Source organism: Acinonyx jubatus, chromosome D4 (assembly GCF_027475565.1).
Source record: "Acinonyx jubatus isolate Ajub_Pintada_27869175 chromosome D4, VMU_Ajub_asm_v1.0, whole genome shotgun sequence".
In the NCBI taxonomy this organism is placed as follows: Eukaryota; Metazoa; Chordata; class Mammalia; order Carnivora; family Felidae; genus Acinonyx; species Acinonyx jubatus.
In genome coordinates this window covers 2,721,451-2,745,325 of record NC_069391.1, presented here as the reverse complement: position 1 = coordinate 2,745,325, position 23,875 = coordinate 2,721,451, and the positions used below count along the sequence as shown (strand labels likewise).

At 62.1% G+C, this 23,875-nt stretch overlaps 1 protein-coding gene and 1 non-coding gene across 3 annotated transcripts; one reads left to right on the top strand and one right to left on the bottom strand.

Moving 5' to 3' along the window:
* Positions 1-1,439: 1,439 nt before the first annotated feature.
* LOC113596867 (U6atac minor spliceosomal RNA) lies at positions 1,440-1,565 on the top strand. The gene has a single exon (XR_003417698.1). It is a non-coding gene; the product is annotated as a U6atac minor spliceosomal RNA (small nuclear RNA).
* Positions 1,566-5,693: 4,128 nt separating this feature from the next.
* On the bottom strand, positions 5,694-23,797 carry WDR5 (WD repeat domain 5). Of its 2 annotated transcripts, none has more exons than XM_027051800.2 (14): positions 23,656-23,797; positions 20,597-20,785; positions 19,882-19,990; positions 19,481-19,554; positions 19,020-19,109; positions 18,710-18,799; positions 18,451-18,534; positions 15,026-15,081; positions 11,340-11,386; positions 8,924-8,999; positions 8,136-8,169; positions 7,745-7,819; positions 7,114-7,201; positions 5,694-6,075 (listed from the first exon to the last, which is right to left on the bottom strand). In XM_027051800.2, exons 2-14 carry the CDS (start codon positions 20,675-20,677, stop codon positions 5,975-5,977), a joined length of 1,005 nt encoding a protein of 334 aa, XP_026907601.1. In that variant the 5' UTR covers positions 20,678-20,785; positions 23,656-23,797; the 3' UTR covers positions 5,694-5,974. The 2 variants fall into 2 exon arrangements, with proteins under 2 accessions (XP_026907601.1, XP_053060392.1); XM_053204417.1 differs by lacking the exon at positions 23,656-23,797 and adding an exon at positions 22,960-23,305.
* Positions 23,798-23,875: the final 78 nt, after the last annotated feature.

Here is a 23,875-nt window from a genome sequence, read left to right as displayed (position 1 = left end):
AGGCAGGGTCTGCCCCAGCAGCCCACCTCCCTTCATGGACCGACCATCCACCCCTTCACAGCAGGTTTCCAGGATGAGGGCATAGATGAAACTTAAGAACTGCCTTAACCAACAAACTAAGTTTTGTTTTTTTCTAATTAACAATAGGACATTTTCTGTTTTTTTTTAATTCAGAAACTTTTTTTTTTTTTTAATGTTTTGTGTATTTTTGACATTGAGAATGCGAGCTGGGGTGGGACTGAGAGTGAGGGGGACACAGGACCCAAAGTGGGCTCTGGGCTGAAAGCAGAGAGCTCCACGTGGGGCTCGAACTCATGAACCGTGAGATCATGACCTGAGGTGAAGTCAGACGCTTAACCGACTGAGCCACCCAGGCGCCCCACCATTAGACGTTTTCTAATTTCAAGTTTTTTAATGCAGTTTGAGAAACGGGTATCCAAATGAGCACATGAGAAACGCCATACAGCTGTTCACAGCCACCCAGAGTGGCCCCTGCAGGTCTGTGTTCCTTCCTGTGACACATACATATGCGCTGACACCCACACGTGCACGCGGGTGTCCATGCGTGTGGGAGCGCAGGATCACGTGCATGGTGAGCACACGTTATGCACACTGGTGCACGCGCACACGCGTGTACACCGTGCCACACGTGCACCCACACGTTCCACGCACGCACGAGTGCATCCACCGCACACACGTGTACACAGCGCACACCGCCTCTCACACGTGCTTACTGCACACGTGCACGCGTACGCACACACGCCCTTCCACGGCACGCGCGCCCGGGGCTAGGGCCCTTCGGGAGAGAGAGGAGGGGAGCGTCGGGTTTAAATCTCCAAGCCCCTAGCGAGCAGCGGCCCGCTCCGGGCCTCGAACCTGAGACCCACGAATTGCGCGCAGCGCTCACGGAGCATGCGCGAAGTCGCGCAGAACGGACTCCGGGCATGCGCAGACCGCGCCCAGAGCGCCCCCTCCCTCCCAACACCCACAGTTCCAAGCGCAGGGCCGTGTCCGGAAGTCCGTGGAGCGGATCTTCGTTCCTCGTCCTCTGATTCGCTTCAAACCACTTCCATTTCCGCAGGAAGTGCCGAGTCTCTGGCCCACAGTCCGCGGGGCGCGTCGCTTAGGAAGTGAGCGCCGGCCCTGTTTTGTTTCCGGGGGAATCTGGTTTTCTGAAGGACGCTCGGGACTTCCGCGCGTCCCTCCCAGCCTCTGATTGGCTGGTTTCATGAATATATTAGGGAAGGGGGAGGCAAGTTTTTCCACGCGCGGCAGCGCCTGTGGGGATTTGAGCGGCAAGGTGTGAACACTGGTGGCTCCGCGATGAGGGCAGGCGCCTCCGCCGGCGTGTCTGCGCGGGGCGCGCCGCGTCGAGTCGCCCTGAGCGAAAGGTGGCCTAGGCAGAGGCCTTTAAATGCCGCGCGGACAGGAGTGGAGTCGTGTTGTATGAAAGGAGAGAAGGTTAGCACTCCCCTTGACAAGGATGGAAGAGGCCCTCGGGCCTGACAACACGCATACGGTTAAGGCATTGCCACCTACTTCGTGGCATCTAACCAACGTTTTTCGGGGGAGACCTGGGGCGGGGGCTCCCCCGCAGGATGCCGGGGCCGCAGCGCCCACTTTGCTCTCCCCTAGCGTGTACTGTGCTCCCTGCGGCACCCCCGCCACCGTCCGCGGGTCGGTGTCGCCCAGTTCCCCCCCCCCCGCCCAAGGCCGTCCTGAGCCCCTGCCCGCCAACCTGCCGGCGGAGCGCTCCGTTATCAGGACAAGGGGTGTGACCCTGACTTAGGCCGCCTTGAAGCTTCGCGCCGCGACGGCGCACCTCTGGTCCACAGAGACCCGCACCTGCCCCGAGGGCCGTTACCCCACCCCGTTTGCCAGTCTTGAATCCCCCCCGCACACTGATCTCGGCATCCTGGCTCCTGGGCAGGTGTGCCCAGCTCTCTGCACCGCCCGTGACGTCCCACCGCTTTCCTCGCCGAGGGAAGTAAATCCTTTGGCAAGTGTGCATTTCATTTGTAGGAGCCGAGCTGTTTCTATCCCCACCACAGGTCGGGCTGGGTGTGAAGCTTAGGGTCTCCTCCTGGGGTCTCAGCAGCCCCCGGCTGTAACCTCTCTCCCTTGCGTGGGCCGTGACGCAGCAGTGGGCACCACCACGGGCCGGCCCTTCGGCGACGGTGCCTGCCTTCCCTCTGCAGAATCCGGTCCCGGGCCGCTGCGAGCCCTTCCTGAGCCCCCCACCCGCAGTCACGCACGTGCGGGGCGAAGGCATCGCAGGACGTACCGCGACGTCGTGCACACGCTTTGGGAGAACTTAGATTCCCAGGGACGGAAATCCCCAGAAAGGCCACCTGAAGTGTAGAGAGGGCGTTCCCCCTTCATGTCCAGGGCACAAAGTGCTCTGTAAGCTCCACGGTGCAGGGCTCGCATAACGACCCAGGAACGTGTTTATCGACTTAAATAAAACCAACCCGACCCACAATTCCACTGCTAACACTGCAAAGAGGGGCGCCTGGGGGGCTCCGTCGGTTAAGCGTCTGATTTGGGCTCATGCTCTCACGGTTCATGGATTGGAGGCCCGCATCGGTCTCTGTGCTGACAGCGCAGAGCCTGGAGCCTGCTTCGGATTCAGTTCTGCTTTGGGTTCCCTCTCTCTCTGCCCCTCCCCCGCTCATGGGCGCGCGCATTCTCTCTCTCTCTCCCTCCCTCCCAAATAAATATTTTTTAAAGATGCCAACAGCACCATCCAGCTCGCATTACCTACCAACCGTGGGGGGAAATGGTCAGCCTCTGCTCTCAGGGCACCGGAGTCAGAAGCTGCAAACACGGACCCCGGAGCCCATAGGACACATGACTGTTTCCAGGTCCGAGGCGACGAGCAAGCAGCAGCCTTCAACCAACCAGGGCAGGCGGGGTCTTGCTGGGGCCCTGGTTCACACCAGCCAGCCGTGGAGCACGTGTTCGCGGGGCCCCGAGCGCCCCGCCCTCCCAACACCCACAGTTCCATGCGCAGGACATGCACACAAGTGTGTGAACACGTGCGTGCCACATGCGTGCAAACGTGTATTTGTGCACCTGTACACACGAATCTGCATAAGCGTGAGCACGTGCGTGTGCGGCACGCGTGTGGACACGTGTGTGCACACCTGTACACATGAAGTGCTTGTGTGCGCATGTTCGGGTGCGCCTACATACACGTGAACGTGCACACACGTGTGTACGTACACGCTGAGCTTTTGAGACAAGCGTGGAAAGCTGGACACCCGATACTTAAGAATTCACATTTGAGGGGCGCCTGGGCGGCTCCGTGAAGCATCCAGCTCTGGGTTTCAGCTCAGGTCGTGATCTCAGTTCACGGGCTCGAGCTCCGCGTCGGGCTCGGCTGGGTGCTGGCAGCGCAGAGTCGGCTTAGAGTTCTCTCTTCCTCTCTGCCCCTCACGTGCTCACGCACGCACCCTCTTTTACGTGTGAAAAGGGTGCTGAGCCAAAGCTTCTGGAGAATTCCCTTTTACAGACACTGATTCACTGCCTAAGTCACCAAATGTCCGGGATTAATAAAACCACTCGGGAGGGACACAGGAAACGAGACGTGTCAAAAGCTGGAGTTGAACGGCCCGGGCTGGCGCAGCTGGAGGAGGAGGATTTGACGCTCGATCTTGGGGTCGTGAGTTCAAGCCCCATGTTGGGCGTAGAGCTTGCTTCAAAAAAGAAAGTTGAAAAGATAAAGCCAGGAAGACGTTCTCTACGTTTACACATGCCTGAAATGATCCCCAACAAAGTCTTACTTTTAACGAACATACCAGAAGATAATCCCCCAAAGCGTTAGTGGTAGCAGCGATCCGGGCGGTTTATTTTCTCCTATTTGTTTTACACTGTCCGTAACGAGCACAAATGGTTAACTTTTGTTTTTTAATTTTTTTGTAATGTTTTTATTTTTGAAGGCGAGAGAGAGAGAGAGAGAGAGCGAGCATGAGCGGGGGAGGAGCAGAGAGAGAGAGAGGGAGACGGAATCTGAAGCAGGCTCCAGGCTCCGAGCTGTCAGCACAGAGCTCGATGCGGGGATCGAACTCACAAAGTGTGAGATCATGACCTGAGCCGAAGTCGGACGCTTAACCGACCGAGCCACCCAGGCGCCCCCACAAATGGTTAACTTTCACAGTAAGAAAAGGTAATTTTTAACAGCTAGGAGCTTTCCTGCAGGGCACGCTGGCCTGAGCAGAAGGGCCATGTCACCCGCCCGCCCCCCCCCCCCCCCCCCCACAGCTGCATGGTAAAAAGGTAAAAAAGTCTTCTGGGACAAAGTTACAAGACATGAAAATCTTTATTTTTAAAAGAGAGATGTATCTTTACACAAATCTACAACAGAGAATTCAAACGTAGAAAAAATAAACTATATCCAAGGGCACAGCGCTCCACGTCCACACCCCTCTGCTCCGAGGGCCGAGCTGAGCTGTCACACCAGAACCAACGCGACAGTCCCAAGGTCTCAGGAACGTTGCCGACACACGCGGCCTCCGCCTTTCCTACCAAAATACGCTGCCAAGTGGGTTTCCCCGGCCCCGGGTGCTGACCGCATCCTACTGCAGTTCACCTCTGCACAGACAGCCCGCTCGCCGTCCGCCTCCGGGGAGAGGACGGGGAGACACAGGGAGTCCGTTTCCAGATGCCCTTTGCTAGAATCGCCACCCCCGTCTGAGCAACCACGGCCACTGGGGTGGGGCCGGGAAGCCTGTCGAGAGCAGCCCCGTTTCCCCAGCCCAGGACCCGGGGCCCCAGGAAAGGCAGGGCGGGGTGGGGGTGGGGGTGGGGGGCCCGCTGCACACAGGGGTCCCCGAGCCTGGCAACCCCAGCACCGCCTCCTCACCCCGCTCTCCCCCCCACACCCCTTCAGGGAGCCAGCGCCACCGGAGGCTCCCGCCCCCGCACTCGGGCCGCGGGGGTGGGCGGCACCCGGCTCCCCCTGCCGTGCCAGCCCCGGGAACCCCACGAAGCCCTCGGGTCCCGAGGTCGGCAGTGGAGAGACGAAGCCCAGCCTGAGCTGAGCCTGGACCCGCGGCCTCGGGGCCTCCTACGGCCCGGCCTTCGCGCACAATGCCGCCTGCGACGTTCGACGGGACACTTCAGGGACACCAGCTCCCCTCCAGCTAAACGGAATTCCCGGGTCTGCCCCCGGACGCCCTCACACATCCCCGGCCCACACGGGGAGGGGAGCCCTCCTCCGTGGCGCCGGGCTTCCTGGGCGGGGAGGGCGCCGGAACCCTCCACTTCCTGCCATCGGGGAGACCTTCCGTGAAAAGGCCAAGCGCAGACAGGCTTCGCGTGAGAACTCCGTCGCCACGGCTGTGCAGACTCCTACCTTTTATTACAGCTCGTGGGGGCGCGCGGGGGGCACGCGGGGGGACACAGGGAGGTACCAGAACAACGCCACGCTGTCCGCACGGGAACCACGAACTCCCACATACAAAGGGTTTTACACGGAAAGAATCTTACAGTGTTCTGTGTTTTCCGGAAAGACCGCACACACTGGGCACGACGACAGCAGGAACTGGTGACCGCGGACCGAGTGGCTAGAGCATCTACTGAACAGACAAGGGGGGGCCGCGGGGGCGGCTGCTCGCCGCACTTGCACTGGGTAATAAGATACCGGAGAAGGTACAGAACATTTACTGGAAAAAAACACAACTCATGATAAATTGAACTTCACCCTTCTGTAATAAAAAATTAAAAATTTGTGTTGACTCTGTTTGAACACAATACAGACCAGAAACTTCCCCAGACAGCGTGAGAGGGATCGGCAAGAAATGTCACCAGCAACCTGTAGAACCTTCTGGTGGCAGACACCCCCTCCGCCACATCGTCCTCAGCGGTGGCTCCATCCAGGCCCCTCCCGACCCCCCGGGCCCGGACGGAGGGGCCCCCGCCAGACACCGCGCTGCTCGCCCACCGGCCGCCTTCCCACCAGCCCCCGCGGCGCCTAGCAGTCACTCTTCCAGAGCTTAATGGTCTTGTCGTTCTCGAGTGCGGCCGAGGCGATGATGTTCTCCGTCGGGTGGCAGGCCGTGGAGATGACGACGTCTGAAACACAGACCGCCGCTGCCCTGTGCCCCCTGGTGCCGAGACCCGCTCTGCCACCCAGGGTCGCGCCCCCACCGCCCCCGGGGTCCCAGCCGCTGACCGTGCTGCCCCCGCTGGGGACGCCTCGAGGGAGCACGATGGCCGGGTGGGACAGTGGAGAGGCGGCACCACGTGCTAGCGGGCCATCAGGGAGGGCTCCGCGCAGCCTGGCCCTCGGCCGCGGTCCCCAGAGGGGACACAGGAGCACCTGCCTCGCTGCGTGGACGTGCCCGCTCCCAGCGCCCCCCACCACTGCTGAGCACGGCAGACTCCACCTCCACCAGGAAGCCCCCCACCTCCGTGTGCTGGCACCTGGGCTAATTCCAGAACCTTCCCTCTTCCCGTGTAGCTTCAAAGGGGCCTGAGTGTCCTGGCCACGCCAGGAGCCAGGAACGACCGAGGCACGGGGCTGCTCCCGAGGAGCTGGCCATGAGGGCAGAACACGCAAAGTCGTAGCTGGACTTTAGGTCTGAGCTGTGTCCCCAGTGGGTGGAGGTGACTTTAAGGGACCAGAATAGAGCACTTGTGCCAAATTTTCACAGGATTTGACAATCACCCTCCCTCGGAGGGCAGGGCGACCAGCACAGGTGGCCCCTCACAGCCTAGAGGCGTGCAGGAGCAGGCCCGCGGGGAGACAGCGGGTCGGCCGGCGCCGGGAGGAACCGGAGCCTCTAGACCACAGCAGATGTCCCTTGGCCTGCGCTAGTCTTGACGCGGGACAAAAGCACGGGCCACGTCCACACCGGAAGCCACGGAGCCCGCACGGACTTTGAGGACAAGCGCCAGAAGACGGCCACGAAGAGAGGTTCGAGTTGAGCCTGGCCTTGGCCAGATGGAAGCTGGGACAAAGCCCCCTGCCGACCGCTCACGGACCAGTGGCGTCCCCCAGGCCACCAGAGGGCGAGGAAAAACCAGAACAGCAGGCGGCACAGCACCACACTCTGGTGTCCCAGAAGCCGTCCCTGCGCACACGCAGCCTGCACACATCCTCAAGCTCACCTGTGTGGCCCTGTAGTTTCTGTACAATCTCCTTGGTCTGCAGGTTCCAAATGTACACCAGGTTGTCCTCGGAACCAGACACGATCCACTAGAACCGAAGACGGGTGAGAAAGACCCAGGTCAGAGCCGGCTCGCGTGGAACCCACTTCGCCCCGAGGTCCACGCGCTCCGCCCCCGCCCGCACACGATCTCGAGGCCCCGCTGGGCCGTCGGAGGCTCCTGAGACCTAAAGCATGTTCTCAAATCACCACCCCTCCGGGTCACGCCCATCTCCGCCCAACGCCCCCCCCCCCACCCCCCCCCACCCCCCCCACCCCCCTGCTCCAGTCGCACGCCAGGCGGCGAGCACGAGCGGGGCCCTGGGCTGGGCAGGAGGCAGCGCGGCCAGTTGGGACCCGGCACCGGAGCCCAGGCCCCGAGCAGCAAAGCGCTTACGGGAACCATCGCCCTGGGGACGCTCTGCCTCCGTGAGACCCGGGAGCAGACGAGCAAAGCCGTCTGTCACGGAGGCACCTGCTTTGCTCCGTGGGCACAGGAGAGCGTCTGTGGCTACGTAAGCCAAGCTGTGACAGGATCACCTCTCAGGACAGCTGGGGAGAGTGAGAAGCTCCTTCACTGGGGGAAAACTCACCTTCCCACCAGTGACGGAGAAATTTGCAAAAATGCAGTACTTCTCATTCTTGTGGCCGGTGTAGGTCTTCAGGCACTGAGAAGGTAAGAGAGCCAGTATGTTCACCAAGTCAACAACTCCCTGCACTCGGGACAATGCCCGCGTGAGCAGCGCAGGCGTCTCGGCCGACAAACCTTAGCTCTGAAAAGCACTCCAGAGACACGGTGCAAAGCCACGCGGCTGAAGCTTTAACTTACAGACTCGCCACCTGCTAAGTCCCGAGTCTGAGAAACGTGCCCCAGGCCAACCCGATGGTCGCTTTCCCGAGCCCCTCTTGCTTCAGACCCTGGCTCAGCTCTGCCACCGGCCAAAGCCACAGCCCAGACCCTGCGAACCCGCCCCCAGCGCTCACCTTCCCTTTGCTGTAGTCCCAGAGCTTCAGCGTGCTGAAAGGCAGAGAGGGGGGCAGTCACCTGCATGTCCGCGGGGGCCCCCCGAGCGGGGCCAGGTCTGTTGGCACCGCGCATCCCCACGGCCTCATGTGCAGGGCAAAGCCAGGGGCCGGGCCCCTCACCCTCCGCAAGTGCGGGCGCCCAGCACAGCAGGCACATGGCCAGTGGTTTGAGGATTTCACAGTGAAAGAGCCCCACGCGTTTACGGTTCAAAGAACTACAAGGTTCTGTCACCAAACAGAGGCTGCCAGGGGCTCCCGGGGTCAGTATGTGGCTCGTTCCCACTACAAGAGGGATGTGGAGAACTTTGGTTCCAGAAACATCCAGAACCAGATTTTAGTGGCTGCAAAAAATCCCCTCCTCCCCAGGCAGGAATTCACTCTTCCCAAGGGTGCTGATGAGAAGTGCTGACCACGGGTCCTCCTGGGGACGAGGCGTGGCCCCCAGAGGGCTGCCCAAGTACACACAAGCAGCCAGAGTCTGACGGCCCGCCCACAGGGGGCGACACCTGCTCCGGAGTTTGTGGGGTGCCGCCCAAGTGCTCACGGGCAGAGCCAGAGTCACCGGACGAACTTGGACCCCAAACCCTTCTTCAGACCAGCCGGAGACCCAGCCGCCAGCAGAGACGGGGTCCCAGGTTGAAGAACGCAAGGACCTTTACTAGATGTAGACGTCCTCTATCTTTCTGAGGTAGTTCTGGCAGGAAACGCATCCCGGGCCCACCCCACGGGGAGGTCGGAACACTTACTTGTCCAGGGTCGCAGCCAGGATGTACTTGCCGTTTGGAGAGAACTTCACAAAAGACACAGGTGGGTTGTCGTCATCTGCATGGAAAACGCAGACGCAGGCTGATGCGCGAGCGATGGGCCTGAGCCCCGAGGAGGAAAGGGGAACGGCACCCCCGTCACCACACAGGGCCATCCAAGTGGGGACACGGCCACCAGTGCCCACGCCACCACCCGGAACGGGTCCCCGAGGAACCCAGGACACTCCCGTCACCCGACCCTGTGCCGGTCACGATGGCCGGTTCTCCTTGGGTCCCTGATGGGGCCCAACTACCCCTTTGCCACCAGGGCTCGAAGAGCAAAGGGCCTGTGGCAAATGCCACAAAGGGATGCCCGGCCTTCCACCAACACGGGGCCGCTAGGCAGACCCAGGGTCAACTTCCTTAGGTGCAGCAAGGTCTGTAAAGGCCCCGCTGACCTGGGCAAGTGTTACCACTGAGGGGCAAGGACGCAGGCGAATGAGCTCAGGTGTTTCCTGTCGCCCGGTCAGGGCAAAGGACCTGTCGATTCTCCAAAAACCACCTTCTGGCAGGAGACCCAAGTCCTTGCTTCTGTACCCAGGTCTGAAAGCTCATGCCCGGCGGCCTGGGGAGCTGGGTAAGAGCCGCCGTCAGGGGCCGCCAAGGACAAGGCCAGCACCTGCGGCCGCATGACGGCCCTGTGACCCTCACATCGGGAGGCGTGCGTCCCCCCTCCCAGGTGAGAGGGACGGAACCGGGGCCATGCACCCTGGTGCCGGAACGGGGGGAGTGGTGCGAGCGTTACCACCTCGAGGGACCTGGCCCCCGGGCACTGGGGGCCGCTGCTCCCTGCGACGGCTCCCAAACACTGCAAAAGCACAGAAGGAGGTGTGAGGCCACGCAGGGCCGTCCTGGGTCCCAGGGGCCACAGCAGGAAGGCAGGCCCCATAATGCAGACGAGGGGTGGTCGTACCAGGCTCTCTAACCCGGAAAGCTCTAATTCCTGAGACCCGGTGTCAGGAACGGGGTGGGACAGGGCGACGCGCCGCCCCCTCCCTCGCGGTGGGTGCTGCGGAGCTCAAGGCCCGGCGCTGGCACCCGCCTGCTGCCGGCTGGCCGGCTAGGCTCTCCAGGCCTCCGCTTCCCGCCTGCCTGTGGGGTGGAGCGCCCTGGGGGTCACGTTAACAGAAGGACACTTGACACGGGCAAGTGCCAGGCAGCCTCAGAGGTGCAAACGGTGGCGCCGTCCCGCCAGGCCTCTGGGGACAGACGCTGTGGACTCAGCGTGATGTCATATCCGAAAGGTGGCCTCGTAAACCAAAAGAAACGGCAGAACGGTTCCCATCCCGAAATTCCCACGGTGAAGTCCTGACCCTTGCAGGTCAGTCGATGGGGCCCTGTGTGCAGACCGGGCCCTGCAAAGGGGGGACGAAGCTAAAGGGAGGCTGGTGCGGGGGACCCTGAGCCAGTCGGACTAGCATCCGGACGACAAAAGAGGACCGGGCACAGGGATGCACACGGAGGAAGGGCCCCGTGAAGACACAGCAGGAAGGTCGAGGAGAGGCCGCGGGAGACACCAGGCCTGCTGGCGCCCAGATCTCGGATTCTAGCACCGGGACGCAGGGAGGAGTTTCTGCTAAGCCGCCCAGCCCGGGGTGCTGTGCTACGCTGGCCAGGGCTGACGCGTCATCAGGCCACGTGCGTTCCCGTGACAGCCCAGGGAAGGGTGCCAAGCTGAGGACACGGCACCCCCCGGGTGGGCGGTGGGCCGGTCCCCTCCCCCGGGGCCCCCCAAGTCCCCCCGCAGCACAGAACTCGGTAGTACCTGCTCTACCTCACGCTCGAACCTGGAGCCGCGGGGACCCTCCGGGCTGACCCCAGGCGACCTACCGCCTCAGAACCCTCCCAGGACGCCCTCCCCATCACCTTCGGAGGTCTGGGGCCCTGCAGGGGCCCAGCACCCACCCTCCAGCCACACATACACCCTGCCTGGTGGCACCACCTGTCTTCCCAGTCTGCTACTCCCCCGGCCGCCAGCGGACGGGGCGCACTTCAGGGCTGGGGCTCGGTCACGTGCGCTCAAGGAACGATCGAGGACAAACCCCCACGCGGGGTCTGCCGAGCGAAGGCGGAGGGTCCAAGGGGCTCCGAGGGCCTTCAGAGAACACGGCACGGGGCCCAGCCTGGAGAGGGGACTTCGCGGGGCCAGAGGCCATCCAGAAGGAGCTGGCAGGAGCCGGAATCCATCCGCAGAGGAGGACCCCGCCCAGAGGGAGCAGATCCAGGACAGAGGAGAGAGAGGGCCTCCCGAAGACCACACAAGACGGAGGACAGAGGACGGCGAGGTGCCCTCCACGGCTGGCCAGGCGACCGCCACTCGGGGGACACCCAGCCTGGACGCAACGCCAGCAGCACTCACCGATCAGGGTCTTCAGGCACTGGCCCGAGGCGGTGTCCCAGATGCGGCTGCAACACAGAAACGGCAGCAAGTCTGTACACACACATCACGAGCAGCCCGACGCGCTCTGGGTCCTGAGCAAACGTCGGTCTGGGGACGGACACCACGAGTCGCGGTTCGGTTTGCTTAACTCTTCCGCGCCATCGTCCCTCACCCTGGGGCCACCACGGGCGCCCCAGAACAGGCGTGTGCACTTGCTCTACCACCGGCAGCCAGGTCGCCAGCACACGGGGGACACGGGGAGCAGAGGCCGCGGCACAGGGTGCCAGGAGCCTGACCCATTTTCTGGCACCAACGTCCCAAGTCGCCCAGGAGAGGGCTTGGTTTTCACAGAAAAAGACTAATGCAGGGGATTCTCTGGACACCCTCTAGTTCAGAAGGGCGCGCAGAGAGCCGCTACCCCAGAATGGACAAGCCAGCTCTAGCAAGCATGTTATTTCCGCCCACACCAGCACCCCACCTTCAGCGGCAGGTGCCCGTGTATCAGTGCCTGCCCCTCCAGGGCACGGATGCCCAGCAGTGAGGCCACCGGCTCACAGGGGACACGTTACTTTGCCAAGTCCTCTCCCACCTTCCCGCCCCTGCCGACGTGCCCTCCTGTCTGGGACGGCACCCCGCATCACTGGCTGCCGGGAACTGGGCGGGGGGGGGGGGGGGGGGGGGGGCGGTGGGTGGCGGCAAGTTGGCTCCCGCGACCCGCTCTGCTTGTCCCATCAGGTCCCTCCTCTGGGCGGGACGCCCCGCACTGGGCTCTGCGGGTCCCAGCTGCCACCTCCCCACCTATGCTGGGGGACAACCATCGAGTGTTCGGTCTGACTCTGCTCCCCAACCGCCGAGCGGGGGTGGCGGGGTCCCGGGTCAAGGCAGCCGTGAGGGCCACGGTCAGTACCGGTAGGTCAAGTGCCAGGTCAGTGGCCCTTAAATTTTGAAAACAAGTAGATCATCCACCAAGAGCTGAGCCTCCATCCGCCTCTCCCACGGCTACTTTTACTTTCCCGGCCGCTCACCAGGAACCCCAAACACTGAGCGAGAGGCGAACGGGCCAGTTCTGCGGCTGGTTTTCCTAGAGACGGTTTCGGTGTGTTACCACTTCTCGTAAATATCGTAAAGTTTCCAGTAAGAGGGTGCCACACAGGCCTCCTTGCTAGAGTCGTACCCGGGGATGGTTGCCAGATCCTACCTAGCAGGGGCCCGCGTGGCCTCCACCAGTAACAAACCACGGAGACTGCCTCCACTTTGTGGAGACGTGAAGCAGATTACGGACTTTTCTGGCGCCAATCACGTTACCACGACCTCTCACTGTTCAATAAACCCACGTGGTTGTGGGTCACTATCTTCCGACGGGCTGCTGGGCTCAGCTTGCGGTTTCTTTGGAATTCTGACATCGATATTCCACCGCGAAGCGTCCTCCGTGGATTTCTCTCTGGACTAGCTACGCGGCCTGGAGAGGAGGGGCAGGCCGGACCCACCACATGCGTCACATCGGGGCCCCCGTCCTGCTCTGTGGTCCCAACATGCTCATGGCCTCCGGAGGTCGGCCGACTGAGCGGGACTCCCCGGCCCCAGACCATGTGTAGGCCTTCCTGGGCCAACTCGGAACCCGGAGCTACCCAAACGCACGGCTCAGGGCGGACGCGCGGTCTCCTCCTCCTCCTGTCCCCCGGACCCGCCACATCTGCGCCCCGCGTTCTGTTTTCACCCCACTTATTCACCATTTCCTCACTGGAGCTTCTAGGGGTTAACACCTACGTCTTCATTTTTTCCACCGCTTTTCCCCTTTCTCCGTCTGTGTACAAATTTCTTCTTCCCTTTTTTGGGGGGGGCGTGGGGGGTGGGCGTAGCCTCTTCTAACTTCTTCAGGAAGCTCTCGGAGCCAGTCTGCAGGTGGCCCGGAGACTGTCCCGAGCTCGCAAACACACAGCCGCGGCGTCGCTCACGCCCACCAGGCCACCCACATCCTTCCAAAGAGCGACACGGCCCGTCGGGTGGTCGCCGCAGCCCGAGGCCCCGAGTGCACCGTGAGCACAGGCCTCTCCCTTCGGCGGCGCCCGGCTCACTCCACGCCTCTCTCTTCCTGGGTGATGTTCTTTTGTCCCACTGACACAGACGTCACTCTACTCTGCGCCTGCCGACGCTGTCCGCCCGCCCGTTTCAAACCTGCTTTTACTATTCTGTTCTAATGAAACGGGGGGAGGCGGGGGGGCGGGGCGCCTGGACGCCTCAGTCGGTCAGTGTCCGACTCTTCATATCGGCTCAGGTCATGACCTCACGGTTCGTGAATTCAAACCCTGGGCCGGCTCTGTGTTGCCAGGGCAGAGCCGGGCCCGGGATCCTCTCTCTCCCTCTCTCTCGCCCCTCCTCTACTCTGTCTCTCTAAATAAACTTAAAGGAGGGGGCGCCTGGGTGGCTCCGTCGGTGAAGCGTCCGCCTTCGGCTCAGGTCACGGTCTCGCGGTCCGTGGGTTCGAGCCCCGCGTCGGGCTCTGGGCTGACGGCGCGGAGCCCGGAGCCTGCTTCCGATTCTGTGTCTCCCTCTCTCTCTGCCCCTCCCCGTTCATGCTCTGTCTCTCTCGGTCCCAAAAATAAGTAAACGTTAAAAAAAAATTAAATTAAATTAAATAAATAAATGAACCCAAAGGAAAAAAGAAGGTACGCGACTTCGAAAGAGAGAGAACGAGAGCCGAAAGGCTTTCTCCCGCGGCACTTGTACGCGTATCACTCCCGTGCCCCCTCTGTACTGAGCACAGACCAACTCCCGGCCGCGCGCTCTCCGCCTCGTGATCGGGAGGCTCTTGAGCGATCGTGCCAGCAGCGGCCGCTGCCTCCCCGCCCCTCCCGGTGACCGGGCCTGACGAGCCAGGACACGGCCCCCGCAGACCCAGCCTGACGCTCCCCAGCCTCGTGCCCCCATCACGGAGTCTGCCGAGTTAAACGGACAACGCCGACTTCCACCTCTTCCTCACGCCTCCGGAAGAATCCTGAACACTCAGGTTACAGGTCCCGAGCTCTACGGGCGTCCTTCACGCGGCCTGGAGCGGACGCTCCCCGCGAGGCCACGTCCCCTCGACCTCCTCACCTCCTCTGTGGCGGGATCTCCGCTCCGCTCCACCCACTCGGGACGGGAGTCTGGTCCTCCCAGGGTCCGCACGCCACCCGCGCCCGTGAACTCGTCAAGGGCACGCTCCGTGCCCACAAAGAGGAGTCCTGAGCAGAAGCGCGTCCCCGGGCCTCCCTGTACCGGGAGCCCTCCCCGCGGCCCTGCTGTCCCTCCGGAGGCAGGGGCTGCCGTGTGTCCGTCTGCCGCAGCCCCGTGACAGCCATAAGCTCTCCTCGGGGACAAACCCGCTTGCCTTGTTTTCGCTACTGTCCCCCCAGGGCCAAAACGGCGCCTTTAAATAAATGTTTGCTGGGGCGCCTGGGTGGCTCAGTCGGTTAAGCGTCCAGCTCTTGGTTTCGGGTCAGGTCACGATCTCATGGTTTGTGAGTTCGAGCCCCATGTCATGCTCTGTGCTGACAGTCAGAGCCTGCTTGGGATTCTCTCTGCCCCCCACCTCTGCCCCTCCCTGCTCGCTCTCTCTCTCAAAATAAACATTTACAAATAAACAAACACACGTTTGCTGAGCGAACGAGGGAAATGCCTGCACTTACCAGAGACCATCGTAGCTGCTTGACACGATCAAGGATCCATCCCGGTTAAAATGGACCTGAGAACAGAGTGGGGGGAAAAGCACATTTACTCGTAAGTGACGAACACAGACCGCGCTCCGCTCGCGAGCGCCCTGCACGAGTGCGCGGGCATCTTGCCGAGCGCGGAGCAAACAACGGAACCCCCGTTCGCTTCGAATTCTGATTTCCTGTGGACACTGATGGACACACGAGCTGCACGGACAAGGTGACTTTACCTGCGTGTCCAGCAACAGTGCCCCGGTCTCACCACAGAGGACCCAACTTTGAAAGAAATCCCGCCGGAAACACGGGTCGAGTAGCTAAATCACTTACTGCAAAAGGTGCCCTTGAAAAGACACAAGCTCGACTGAGTGACCCAGACCCGGATCCGGACCCGGAGAGAGGCCCAGCCTGTGAGAGCCGGCGTGTCCACCACTGCCGTGGGGCGGCCTGACCCGGGCGACCAGCTGGAAACCACTTGCCCTGACCTCACGTCAAAGAGAAAAGCCGGAGAGAAAAACCCACTCGCTGGGTAGGTACCACAGGAACGCCCTCCGCTGCCCGCGGCAAGGACCAGGAAGCCCGGACGCCCGAGCCTCAGGACAGCGGTGACCCCGTATTTGCTGGTCCTAGGAGCTGACCGGCCTCCAGCACCCCACACCCTGTGTCACCTGAATGCCTAACTCCGCCCACCCCGGGGCAGCGACTTCACGGAAAGAAACGGCAACCTGACAAGTCCCTGTCTAATGACTGCTTGGTACTTGGGCTTTTTTTCCTGCTTTCCTCCACCTGAATCCTGGTGGGACTAAAGGACCCACAATGTCAGGAGTTCACACCTTTCTGAGGCGAGCCCGCTTCCTGCTACCTGAGATAGGCTTTCTACATAAAACAGAGCCGCACAAAGGGCCGTGTGCCCCCCCCCCCCCGCCCGCCATGCCATGCGGAGTGGCGCCCCCACCTGGCACCACCGCCCTGCCTGCCAGGACTCTCCTGCTCCGGGCCCGCCCCCCGGTGGCCACACTCTGCCCTTGACTCACAAGATGCCAGTATCTCGGCGTCTAGTTGTGACGACCAGAACAATCTCCAGACTCTGCGGGACACCCCCTGGGAGCAAGCCCACATGCCCCAGGAGCACCTGAGAGCTTGGGGAACAAAGTACCGACCCAGGAGCCAGGCTGACACTCTCAGCAGCTGCCGACGACCCTCGGCCTCCGCTGAGGAGCCCCGCCGCCACGCGGACACCTTGACGCTCTGGCAGCTGCAGCAGGAAAGTAACAGGTGAAATGAACTTGGTTTTACTGAACTCAAAGCACCTAAGGTGTCACCTCAGCACGCGCCCGGTACCGAGAGGCACCAGCAAGCGCGTCCCGTTCCCTTCGTTCGCACCAAATCTTCGAAGGCGGAGAGCGTAGTTCATCACGGCGAGACCTGATCTGGGCTCGCCGCAGGACTGCCACATGCGGCTGTGGCCTCTGCGCTGGCCCGCCCGGCCCTGTGAGGCCTCCAGACACCCGGGAGGATGCTCTGTTTTCATTCTGCTCCTACCAGGAGCTCCACGTGACCGTAACCACCTGCTCGCGAGCCCCTCCCTTTAAAACTCACAGCAATCTAACCACGTTTGTCCCTGTCTTTGGATTCACAGAACATTCTACCAAGACCCGCCAGGCCAGACACGGATGAGCTGACACGGGTCCCCGAGAGCTGCAGCACCAGCCTTGCGCTCTGCGTCGTTCCCAACCGCATCCAGGCACCCTGGACATCCCCGCGTCGAAACATAAGCACCACGAAAATGCGAGAGAGGCAACAAGTCAGTACCTAACGGGGATGCCACAGCTCCCCTGAGGTGACCGTCCATCAGAGCTCTCTGCGGAGGGGACCCCCGGCAGACAGTTGAGCTCATACAGAAGCGGGGGGGGGGGGGGGGGGGGGGCAGGAAACAGGCTGAATGCAAGGAAAACCCAGGGCCGCTCCAGAGAGGAAGCTGATGCAGGCGTCGTCCAGTCGAGAGGGCACGGCGGCCAGACCCGAGCGGGAGGGCGTGCGGGGACAGGGAGCTGGCAGACAGGGCCGTGCCGGCAGCGTGAGGCTGCCAGCTCCCCCCACATCTGCGGGAAACCACGTGTGCCTCTTTCACACGGGGTCTCGAGTTCTCCCTGCAGGAACCGTCACACAGCGTGCGGAGCGGCTCCAACATGCGCACCGCACTCCTCGTCAAGTGCGAGTCGCAAGTGCCTGCGGGGAGTGCCCACTGCCCACAAGGTGCCCCGGTGCCCGAGGTCCCAGGGTCCGGGCACAGACGCCACAGACGCCCGAGGAACCTTTCCAAGCGGACGGACAGCCGCGGCACGGGCCATCCTCACCACTACTTGAGGGAACGTGTTGGAAAATATGTATTTAAAAAGCCAAAACGCCACAGAGGGCAGGGAAGCCGTGAGCGGTTGGTCCTGGAGGGCGGGCTCCGGAGACTCTGATTTTCTAGTTGCTGCCTTTCTTTCCCTTTCTTTCTTTTCAAATGAGCACTCCTCACTTTGGTAGGAAGCAAAAACTTCACAAACCCCACTGCGGTCTAAGCTATGGGTCCCACCCGCAGCCCCCGCCACCACCGAATCGCAGACAGTACTGGCCGTCGCGACAACTCATCTCCCGGTTCCTTCCCTCGGTCGCGGCCGGGCCAGTCTCAGAATCCGCGCTCCCCGCACTGTGAGTCCACAGAGGCGGGCGGAGCTCGGGCCTGCCGGGCCGCGCGTCCGTGGCGGAACCCCTGAGCCCCAGGCGTTGGCCGGGCGTCCTCGAGGCCACCGCCGGCAGCACCCGTGTGTCTTCTACGTATCGGGGCCCTGCGAGTGGTCTCAGTTGGGCAAAACAGCCCTTCGAGGCGGAAAATGCTTTAAAAGCACTCACCTACATGATTTCAGAAAGTGAAAAGGACCATCTGCTCAGTAAAAAGCAGCACACTGTTTACACAATTCCTTCCCCTTTCCAGAAAAAGGCAAACTTGGCCAAGAAGCAGCACCCGGCTCTTCGCTGGCAAAGAAAGGAATTGTGTGGCCGTTTTCAAGTGCCGTGGTTTGTGAGCGGGTGTGCCTTTGGCTCTGCACGTTCCCCTGCCCCGAGGTACACACAAGCACAGCCAGAGCGCACGCGGGGCCCCACCTCCTCCACCACCGCCCCACCGAAGCCAACTCCACTCAACACTCACTTCTCCACGGCCACGCTTCCCAGCGCACGGCCCCTCTTCGGGCCTGGCCGCCCGGTCTGGGGTTCAGTTCGGGGCCGCCTCACCCGGCCCCTCGCCTGCCTGTCCTACGGGCCCAGGACAGGGAGACCTCTCTCGGGGTCGCCAGTGCCCACTCTCTGGCCGTCACCCCGGTCCTGCTGCGCGGGGTCCGCAGCCCGGTGGGACTTACAGCTGAGACGGGGTCCGAGTGGGCAGGCAGAGTCTTCAGGCACTTTCCGGTTTTCACGTCCCATATCCTCACGCTTTCGTCAAACTGAAGACCAGAGAAGAGGTTGAAGCCGCTCCACGGGCAGGGAGCAGGTCCTCTGGACCCCAAGCCCTGCCACCACCGTCCCCTCGGCCCCCAGCACTGACGACTCGAGGCTCCACTCGGAGCCCCGGGCTACAGTCAGGCGCACCCCACCCCCACCCGGAGGCGCCACACTTACAGAGCCCGAGACGATGAGGTTGGACTGGGGGTTGAAGTTACAGCAAAAGACGTAGTTACTGTGTCCCTTCAGGGTTTTCAGACACTTTCCCTAAAAGCAAGTATTGTCGGACTAAGGCATTCCAGGTGCTTATTTCTGCAAATGTCAGCATCAGCGCCCACCAACACCTAGGCAGAGGCACATCCTGCAAGGGGCGGGGGGCACCCCCTTGACCAAGACGGGCTGGGTCCCAGACTCAACTCCAGCTCCCGCACCGTGCCCTTCTCCACACACACCAGCTTCCCAGGGAGGGAGGCCGAGGGCGGCTTACCGAGCTCACGTCCCATATCTTTAGGGTTTTATCATCTGAGGCAGAAACAAGGAGATTAGAATCTGAAGACCAGGCCACATCGGATATTCCCTGGGGAGCGAAAACACAGGGTCACCACCTTGACGGACAAAATACAGTTAACCAGCAAAAATCAGAACATCCACCTAAAGATAACTAAGCGCATCACCCCAGCATCCCAACCCTCGAGCTACCACTGGCCACACGGACGGAAGGCCACACGGGGCCCACAGGACAAGCGTGTTCTCTTGCAGTCAGGCAGAGACTCGTCTGGGAAGGGCAAGAGTGTCTGCTCAAAAAACAAGAGGCAGAGAACTATCAAAAACTCGGGGGGAAGAAGCTTCCACTTTAACCTGCCGAGCCCCGGGGACGGGCCCCACCCCCGGGACCGCTGGCCCTGCCCCAGCGGGAAGGCAGTCTCGGCATACGGGGTGCACACCTACCAGCTTGTGGCCAGATATGGTTTTCTCAAACTTTCCGTCATATGCTCCCCAAATTTTAATGAGCTTATCAGCGGCTGAAAGAAAGGAAGACAAAGGAACTGAGCTGGTCCAGTCATCCCGAGTACAGAATCTGGGCTTCCCACAAGAGCCCCGGGAAACAGCACGAACCCCTCAGGAGCCCTGCACGTGCCCCGTGCACGGGGACAGGCAGCGCTGTGGCACAGCTGCCCGTGCCCTGCCCTCTACCCCAGGCCCCTGTCACTTCAGGGTGGCAACGGGCTCCAGGTACAGCAGGGGGCACACGGCTTGCTGCAATGCCCCAGGGGAGGCGCCCCCAGCTTCCGGTCTCGGCCCAGACGGACTCCCAAGCGCCGAGGCCCCGGTGATTGATAGATACGTACACGAACTCGCCAGCCACTCGCCATTCGGGCTGAATTTCACGGAGGACACGGCTTTCGTGTGGCCAGCCAGGGTGAATTTCAGGGCATAGTTTGGTTTAACAGGAGTGGGCTGTTGAAGAGACAGTCCTAGTCATCAAACAGTTAACCGCTGTGACCCCCTATTCTGAGCTCCACGTCCGTACTCCAAGTGCCTGCTAGAACTCTCTGGAAGTCACCTTTCAAACTGAACGTGTTTCAACCTGAGCTCACGACGTCCCCTCAGCCGCCCCTCACCCACCCCAAAGCGGCCCGAAGCCCCCTGCCACTGCCGCGCCACGGAGGCGCAGCAGGTGCAGCCTCCCCCGAGGCAAACCTCAAGGCTGCAGCCTTGCGTAAAGGCTTCTGCGCGCTGCCTGGTGTCCACAGGAGGGGTCTGCGAACCCGCCCTGGCGTCAGGACCGTGGAGTCAGGCAGGGCGCTTAGTAAGAGGCTCTGTGGGCCCTGAACAGAATCTTACGATCAGGACCGAGGATCCACGTTATTGATAAAGCCCCTTCCCAGGGGACAGGTCTGGGGATCCTCGACTCGGCAAACAAGCACTCGATTAGGTCTATGGTCAGCGACCAAAACCCCAGGATCTAACTGAGGGGGGACAGCAGACTTTGAAGTAACATCTCCAAGGCGCGTCCCAGCCTGTGCGCCCCTGGCACTTCCCCGGGAGCCCTCAGGGACGCGCCTTGCTCTGCGTGGCCGAGGAGGAAGGGGTGGGCTGTGCTCTGGCCGCCTCCGTCTCTGGCTTCTTCTCCTCCGTTGCCATGGCTCTGAAGCCCACCGGGCAGAGAGACGCGAGCAGGGGAGTTCACGGCTCCAAGCGCAGACTCACAGTGGGAAGAGCCGCCTGCTACTCAAAACCTACAGTGGGAGACTAAGGCCCATAAAGCACATTGTGAAAAAGTAACTCCCAGAGAAAAGGATAAAAACCTTTTGACCATCTCACTGAGCCCTGTAGCAGACGCGCAGTTCCCAAACGAGGAAGCCAGAGGTGGCCCTCGCTCTGCGCTAACGCTTCTCAGCGGTGGACGCCCTGCCCCAGGCCCTTTTGTGATCGCAATCCAAGGCCCCAGCTTCAAGGGTGCCCCCTACTGTTACCCGGGTCCGTAGGAATGCGGCCCAGTCCAGGCAAACAAAATGCAATTTTTTTCAAAGAGCCCTTGAAACGGTAGAAAAACAAACCCACCCAAATTACAGGAGACCGAGCTGCACGGTGTAGAAATTTGGGAATGCGTCCAAATGCTCACAAGGGCCGCAGCAGGGTTAAGTGCCGTATTTGAAAACACACAAGAGCAGCCCCCCGCGGGTCCTCGCCTCCCCGGGGGGGCCTCTGGGTGCCGGGCGCAGACTCGAAGCCTGCCTCCAGGATGCCCACAGCGCAAAAGGCACGCTGTCCCTGGTGAGGGGACCTCAAGACCCCGCCGGGAAGCGTAAGCCAGAGCCAGCCCTGCCTGACTGCAGAGGCCCGAAGTGCACCCAGACGCGCTGCAAGCCAGCCCACGCTGCAGCTCAATTAGGTCTCAGCGTGACAATGGAACCACCCGGGCCGCACGGCAGGCGACTCGTTTGCTCCATCGCGGGAACAGACCCCGTCCCCAGCCTGCATGCGTCTCACAGAAGCGCACCTGGCGATTCCAAGACCAGGGAAGACGTTATTCAAGAGGGGAGCCACCAAGACATCCTCGCAGACAAGCCTGCCCTGCCGTCCGTCTAAGCATTTACGCGTCGTCGTCTAAATTCTAGCACTTACAACTGAAGGCTTGCCTGACTGCTCGGCACACCAAGGCAAAATGGAAGCCACCGAAAAAGAGCACGTCTCAAAGTCTTCGTCCCAGAGGAGGGCAGAGAAATTACAAGGCAACACAGCTGAGCAGAGCACAGATGCGGCCACCAACGGTCACCTGTAGCAAGGCCTGGGGCTCACACCGAAGGATGGATGGTGCTGCGCCCAAAGCCCAAGGACCAGAGTGGGGGAGGGGCAGGTCCCACAAACGCGCTCAGGAACCGAGTGCTGGCACCAAGCTGGTGCTCAGTAAACGCTAGCTACTTGGTGATTAAATTTAGAGCAACCTGGCCGTGCCAGCTAATCCAAGTGCTGCCTTCCTTTAGGTGGGATGGACAAGTGGGGGAGGGGGGAAGCTAAGGAAGAGAGCTGCCGAGACTTTGCCCAAACCTAGCGTCTGAAGAAGGTACCAGCAAGGGCTAAAAGAGGCGTGGGGAAGAGAGGGCAGTGAGAACCGGCAGGGAGAAGCTAAGAAGCTTCCTCTAGGGTAAACGGGGCAGCTCCAGGAGCCCCGACCTGCTCCTTTTAACATAAAAATTGAGACCCACCAGGAGGTGGGGCGTGAGTCCAGCAAACTGCCCGCCCTCTGGTGAGGAGTGAGGACCGGAGGATACAATACCTAATCTTACAGAAAAGGTGCCCAACCCTTCCCTGCTCTGGCCCCATCCACCGATCCCTTGGGCTAGCAAAACATTACCACGCAAAAAATCAGGGGGGCCTCTAAGAATCCAATTTCTGGACTCAACGCCCCAGGTTTCCAGGGGCGTTTAAGAGGGGGGCAGGGCCTCGCATTTTCCATAAGCCCTCAGGTGACTCCGTGGAAGCACCGGGGAGGTTGGTTAGGGACTAGCTCCTAAGGAGAGTCGGAGAAGGTGAAGGCAATCAGGCTTGCAGGGAAGGCGGCTCAGAGCCCACCTCCAGAGCACGGTGTCGCCTGCCCCCTTACCACCCACAGGTCTCTTACCCTGATGAGCCGGACCACCCAAGGCTGAGCCTCCCAAACTTAAGTGCTCTCCTGACCTGCTTGTGAAATGCAGATTCCTGGATTCCACCCCAGAGAAGGGGCCCACAGGTGAGGTAATTTGGTGACTCACAGGTGGCCGGACCAAGAGTGGGGGAATCCGATACGACTCCCCCCCCCCCCCCACCTGTTCTGCAACCTGTTCGCATTCTAGCTTCCCTATCTGTCTCCTGCGGGGCCGGGCCAACCGCCCAGGCAGTGTCTAGCACGGCACCTGCCAGAGTGAAGGCCCCGGTAAACGGACCCGGGAAGGTAGGAACTGGCACGAGAAGGCTAGTAGGGAGCGTCTCTGCCATCACTCAAGATGGCTCTGGCGCACCAGAATGGAAGTGGTCCGAGGCTCTACAGCAGGAGCCGGGGTCTCTCCCCACAGCCGGGGAGCCCGGGTTCTCGGGGGGAGAGGCTGAGGGTGAGCAACAGGGGGAGCGGGCGTTTCTGCAGAAGAGGAGAGCGTCACGGGTCCGCGCGCCACGTCCAGGTACCCGTCGGTGGGTCTGGGGTCTTTCTTTGCAGCAGCGGAGAGCAGGGGAGACGCGAGCTGGTTGCAGAAATAAGTCCCAGTCCCCGGGCTGAGGGCTTGTCACCTGGCCGCTGGGGGAGGGGGCCCTGGGGAGTGGCCACTCGGGTGAGCGCCGGGGGTCCCCGGGAGGCGCAGGGGGGCCGTGAGGACACGTTTAGGGAGGGGGGGGACGGAAGCTGAGTGCGGGAAGGGGGCCGCCCCCGGGGGACGGGGCTCGACGCGGGGGCGCAGAGCGGGCACCCGGAAGGGAGGCGGTGGGGGCGCTGGGCGCCCGAACAGAGAGGGCCCCGGCGGGGCTGGGCCAGGACCGGGGCCCAACCCGCCGGAACACGTGCGGCGGCGGGGCGACCCGGGGGCGCAGCCGGCGTCGGCCCCCGCCCGCAGCCCGAGTGCGGTCCCCTGCCCGGCGGCCCCGCTTACCTGCCGGCCGCGGCGGCGGGGCGGGCGCTCGGGGCGTCGCGTCGCCGCCGCCTGGGCGGGAGCCGGGCCGAGCTGGACGAGGCGGCGCGGGGGGGCGCCGGCGGTGCGCCTGCGCGTGCGCGAGGGGCGGGGCGGCGGCGAGGCGGGGCGAGCGCACAAAGCCGGCCTCTCTGAGGGGTACTACGGGGAGCGGCGAGGGTCAGGATACCTCGGGCAGGCC

What these genes read in the sequence shown, in the direction of transcription:
- WDR5 (XM_027051800.2), bottom strand. Translation starts at nt 20,677, where the DNA reads ATGGCAACGGAGGAGAAGAAGCCAGAGACGGAGGCGGCCAGAGCACAG. An exon ending in CCATATCTGGCCACAAGCTG is followed by an intron (nt 19,110 to 19,480) that starts GTAGGTGTGCAC and finishes TTCGCTCCCCAG; the next exon opens with GGAATATCCGATGTGGCCTG. An exon ending in GGGACTACAGCAAAGGGAAG is followed by an intron (nt 7,820 to 8,135) that starts GTGAGCGCTGGG and finishes TTACCTTCTCAG; the next exon opens with TGCCTGAAGACCTACACCGG.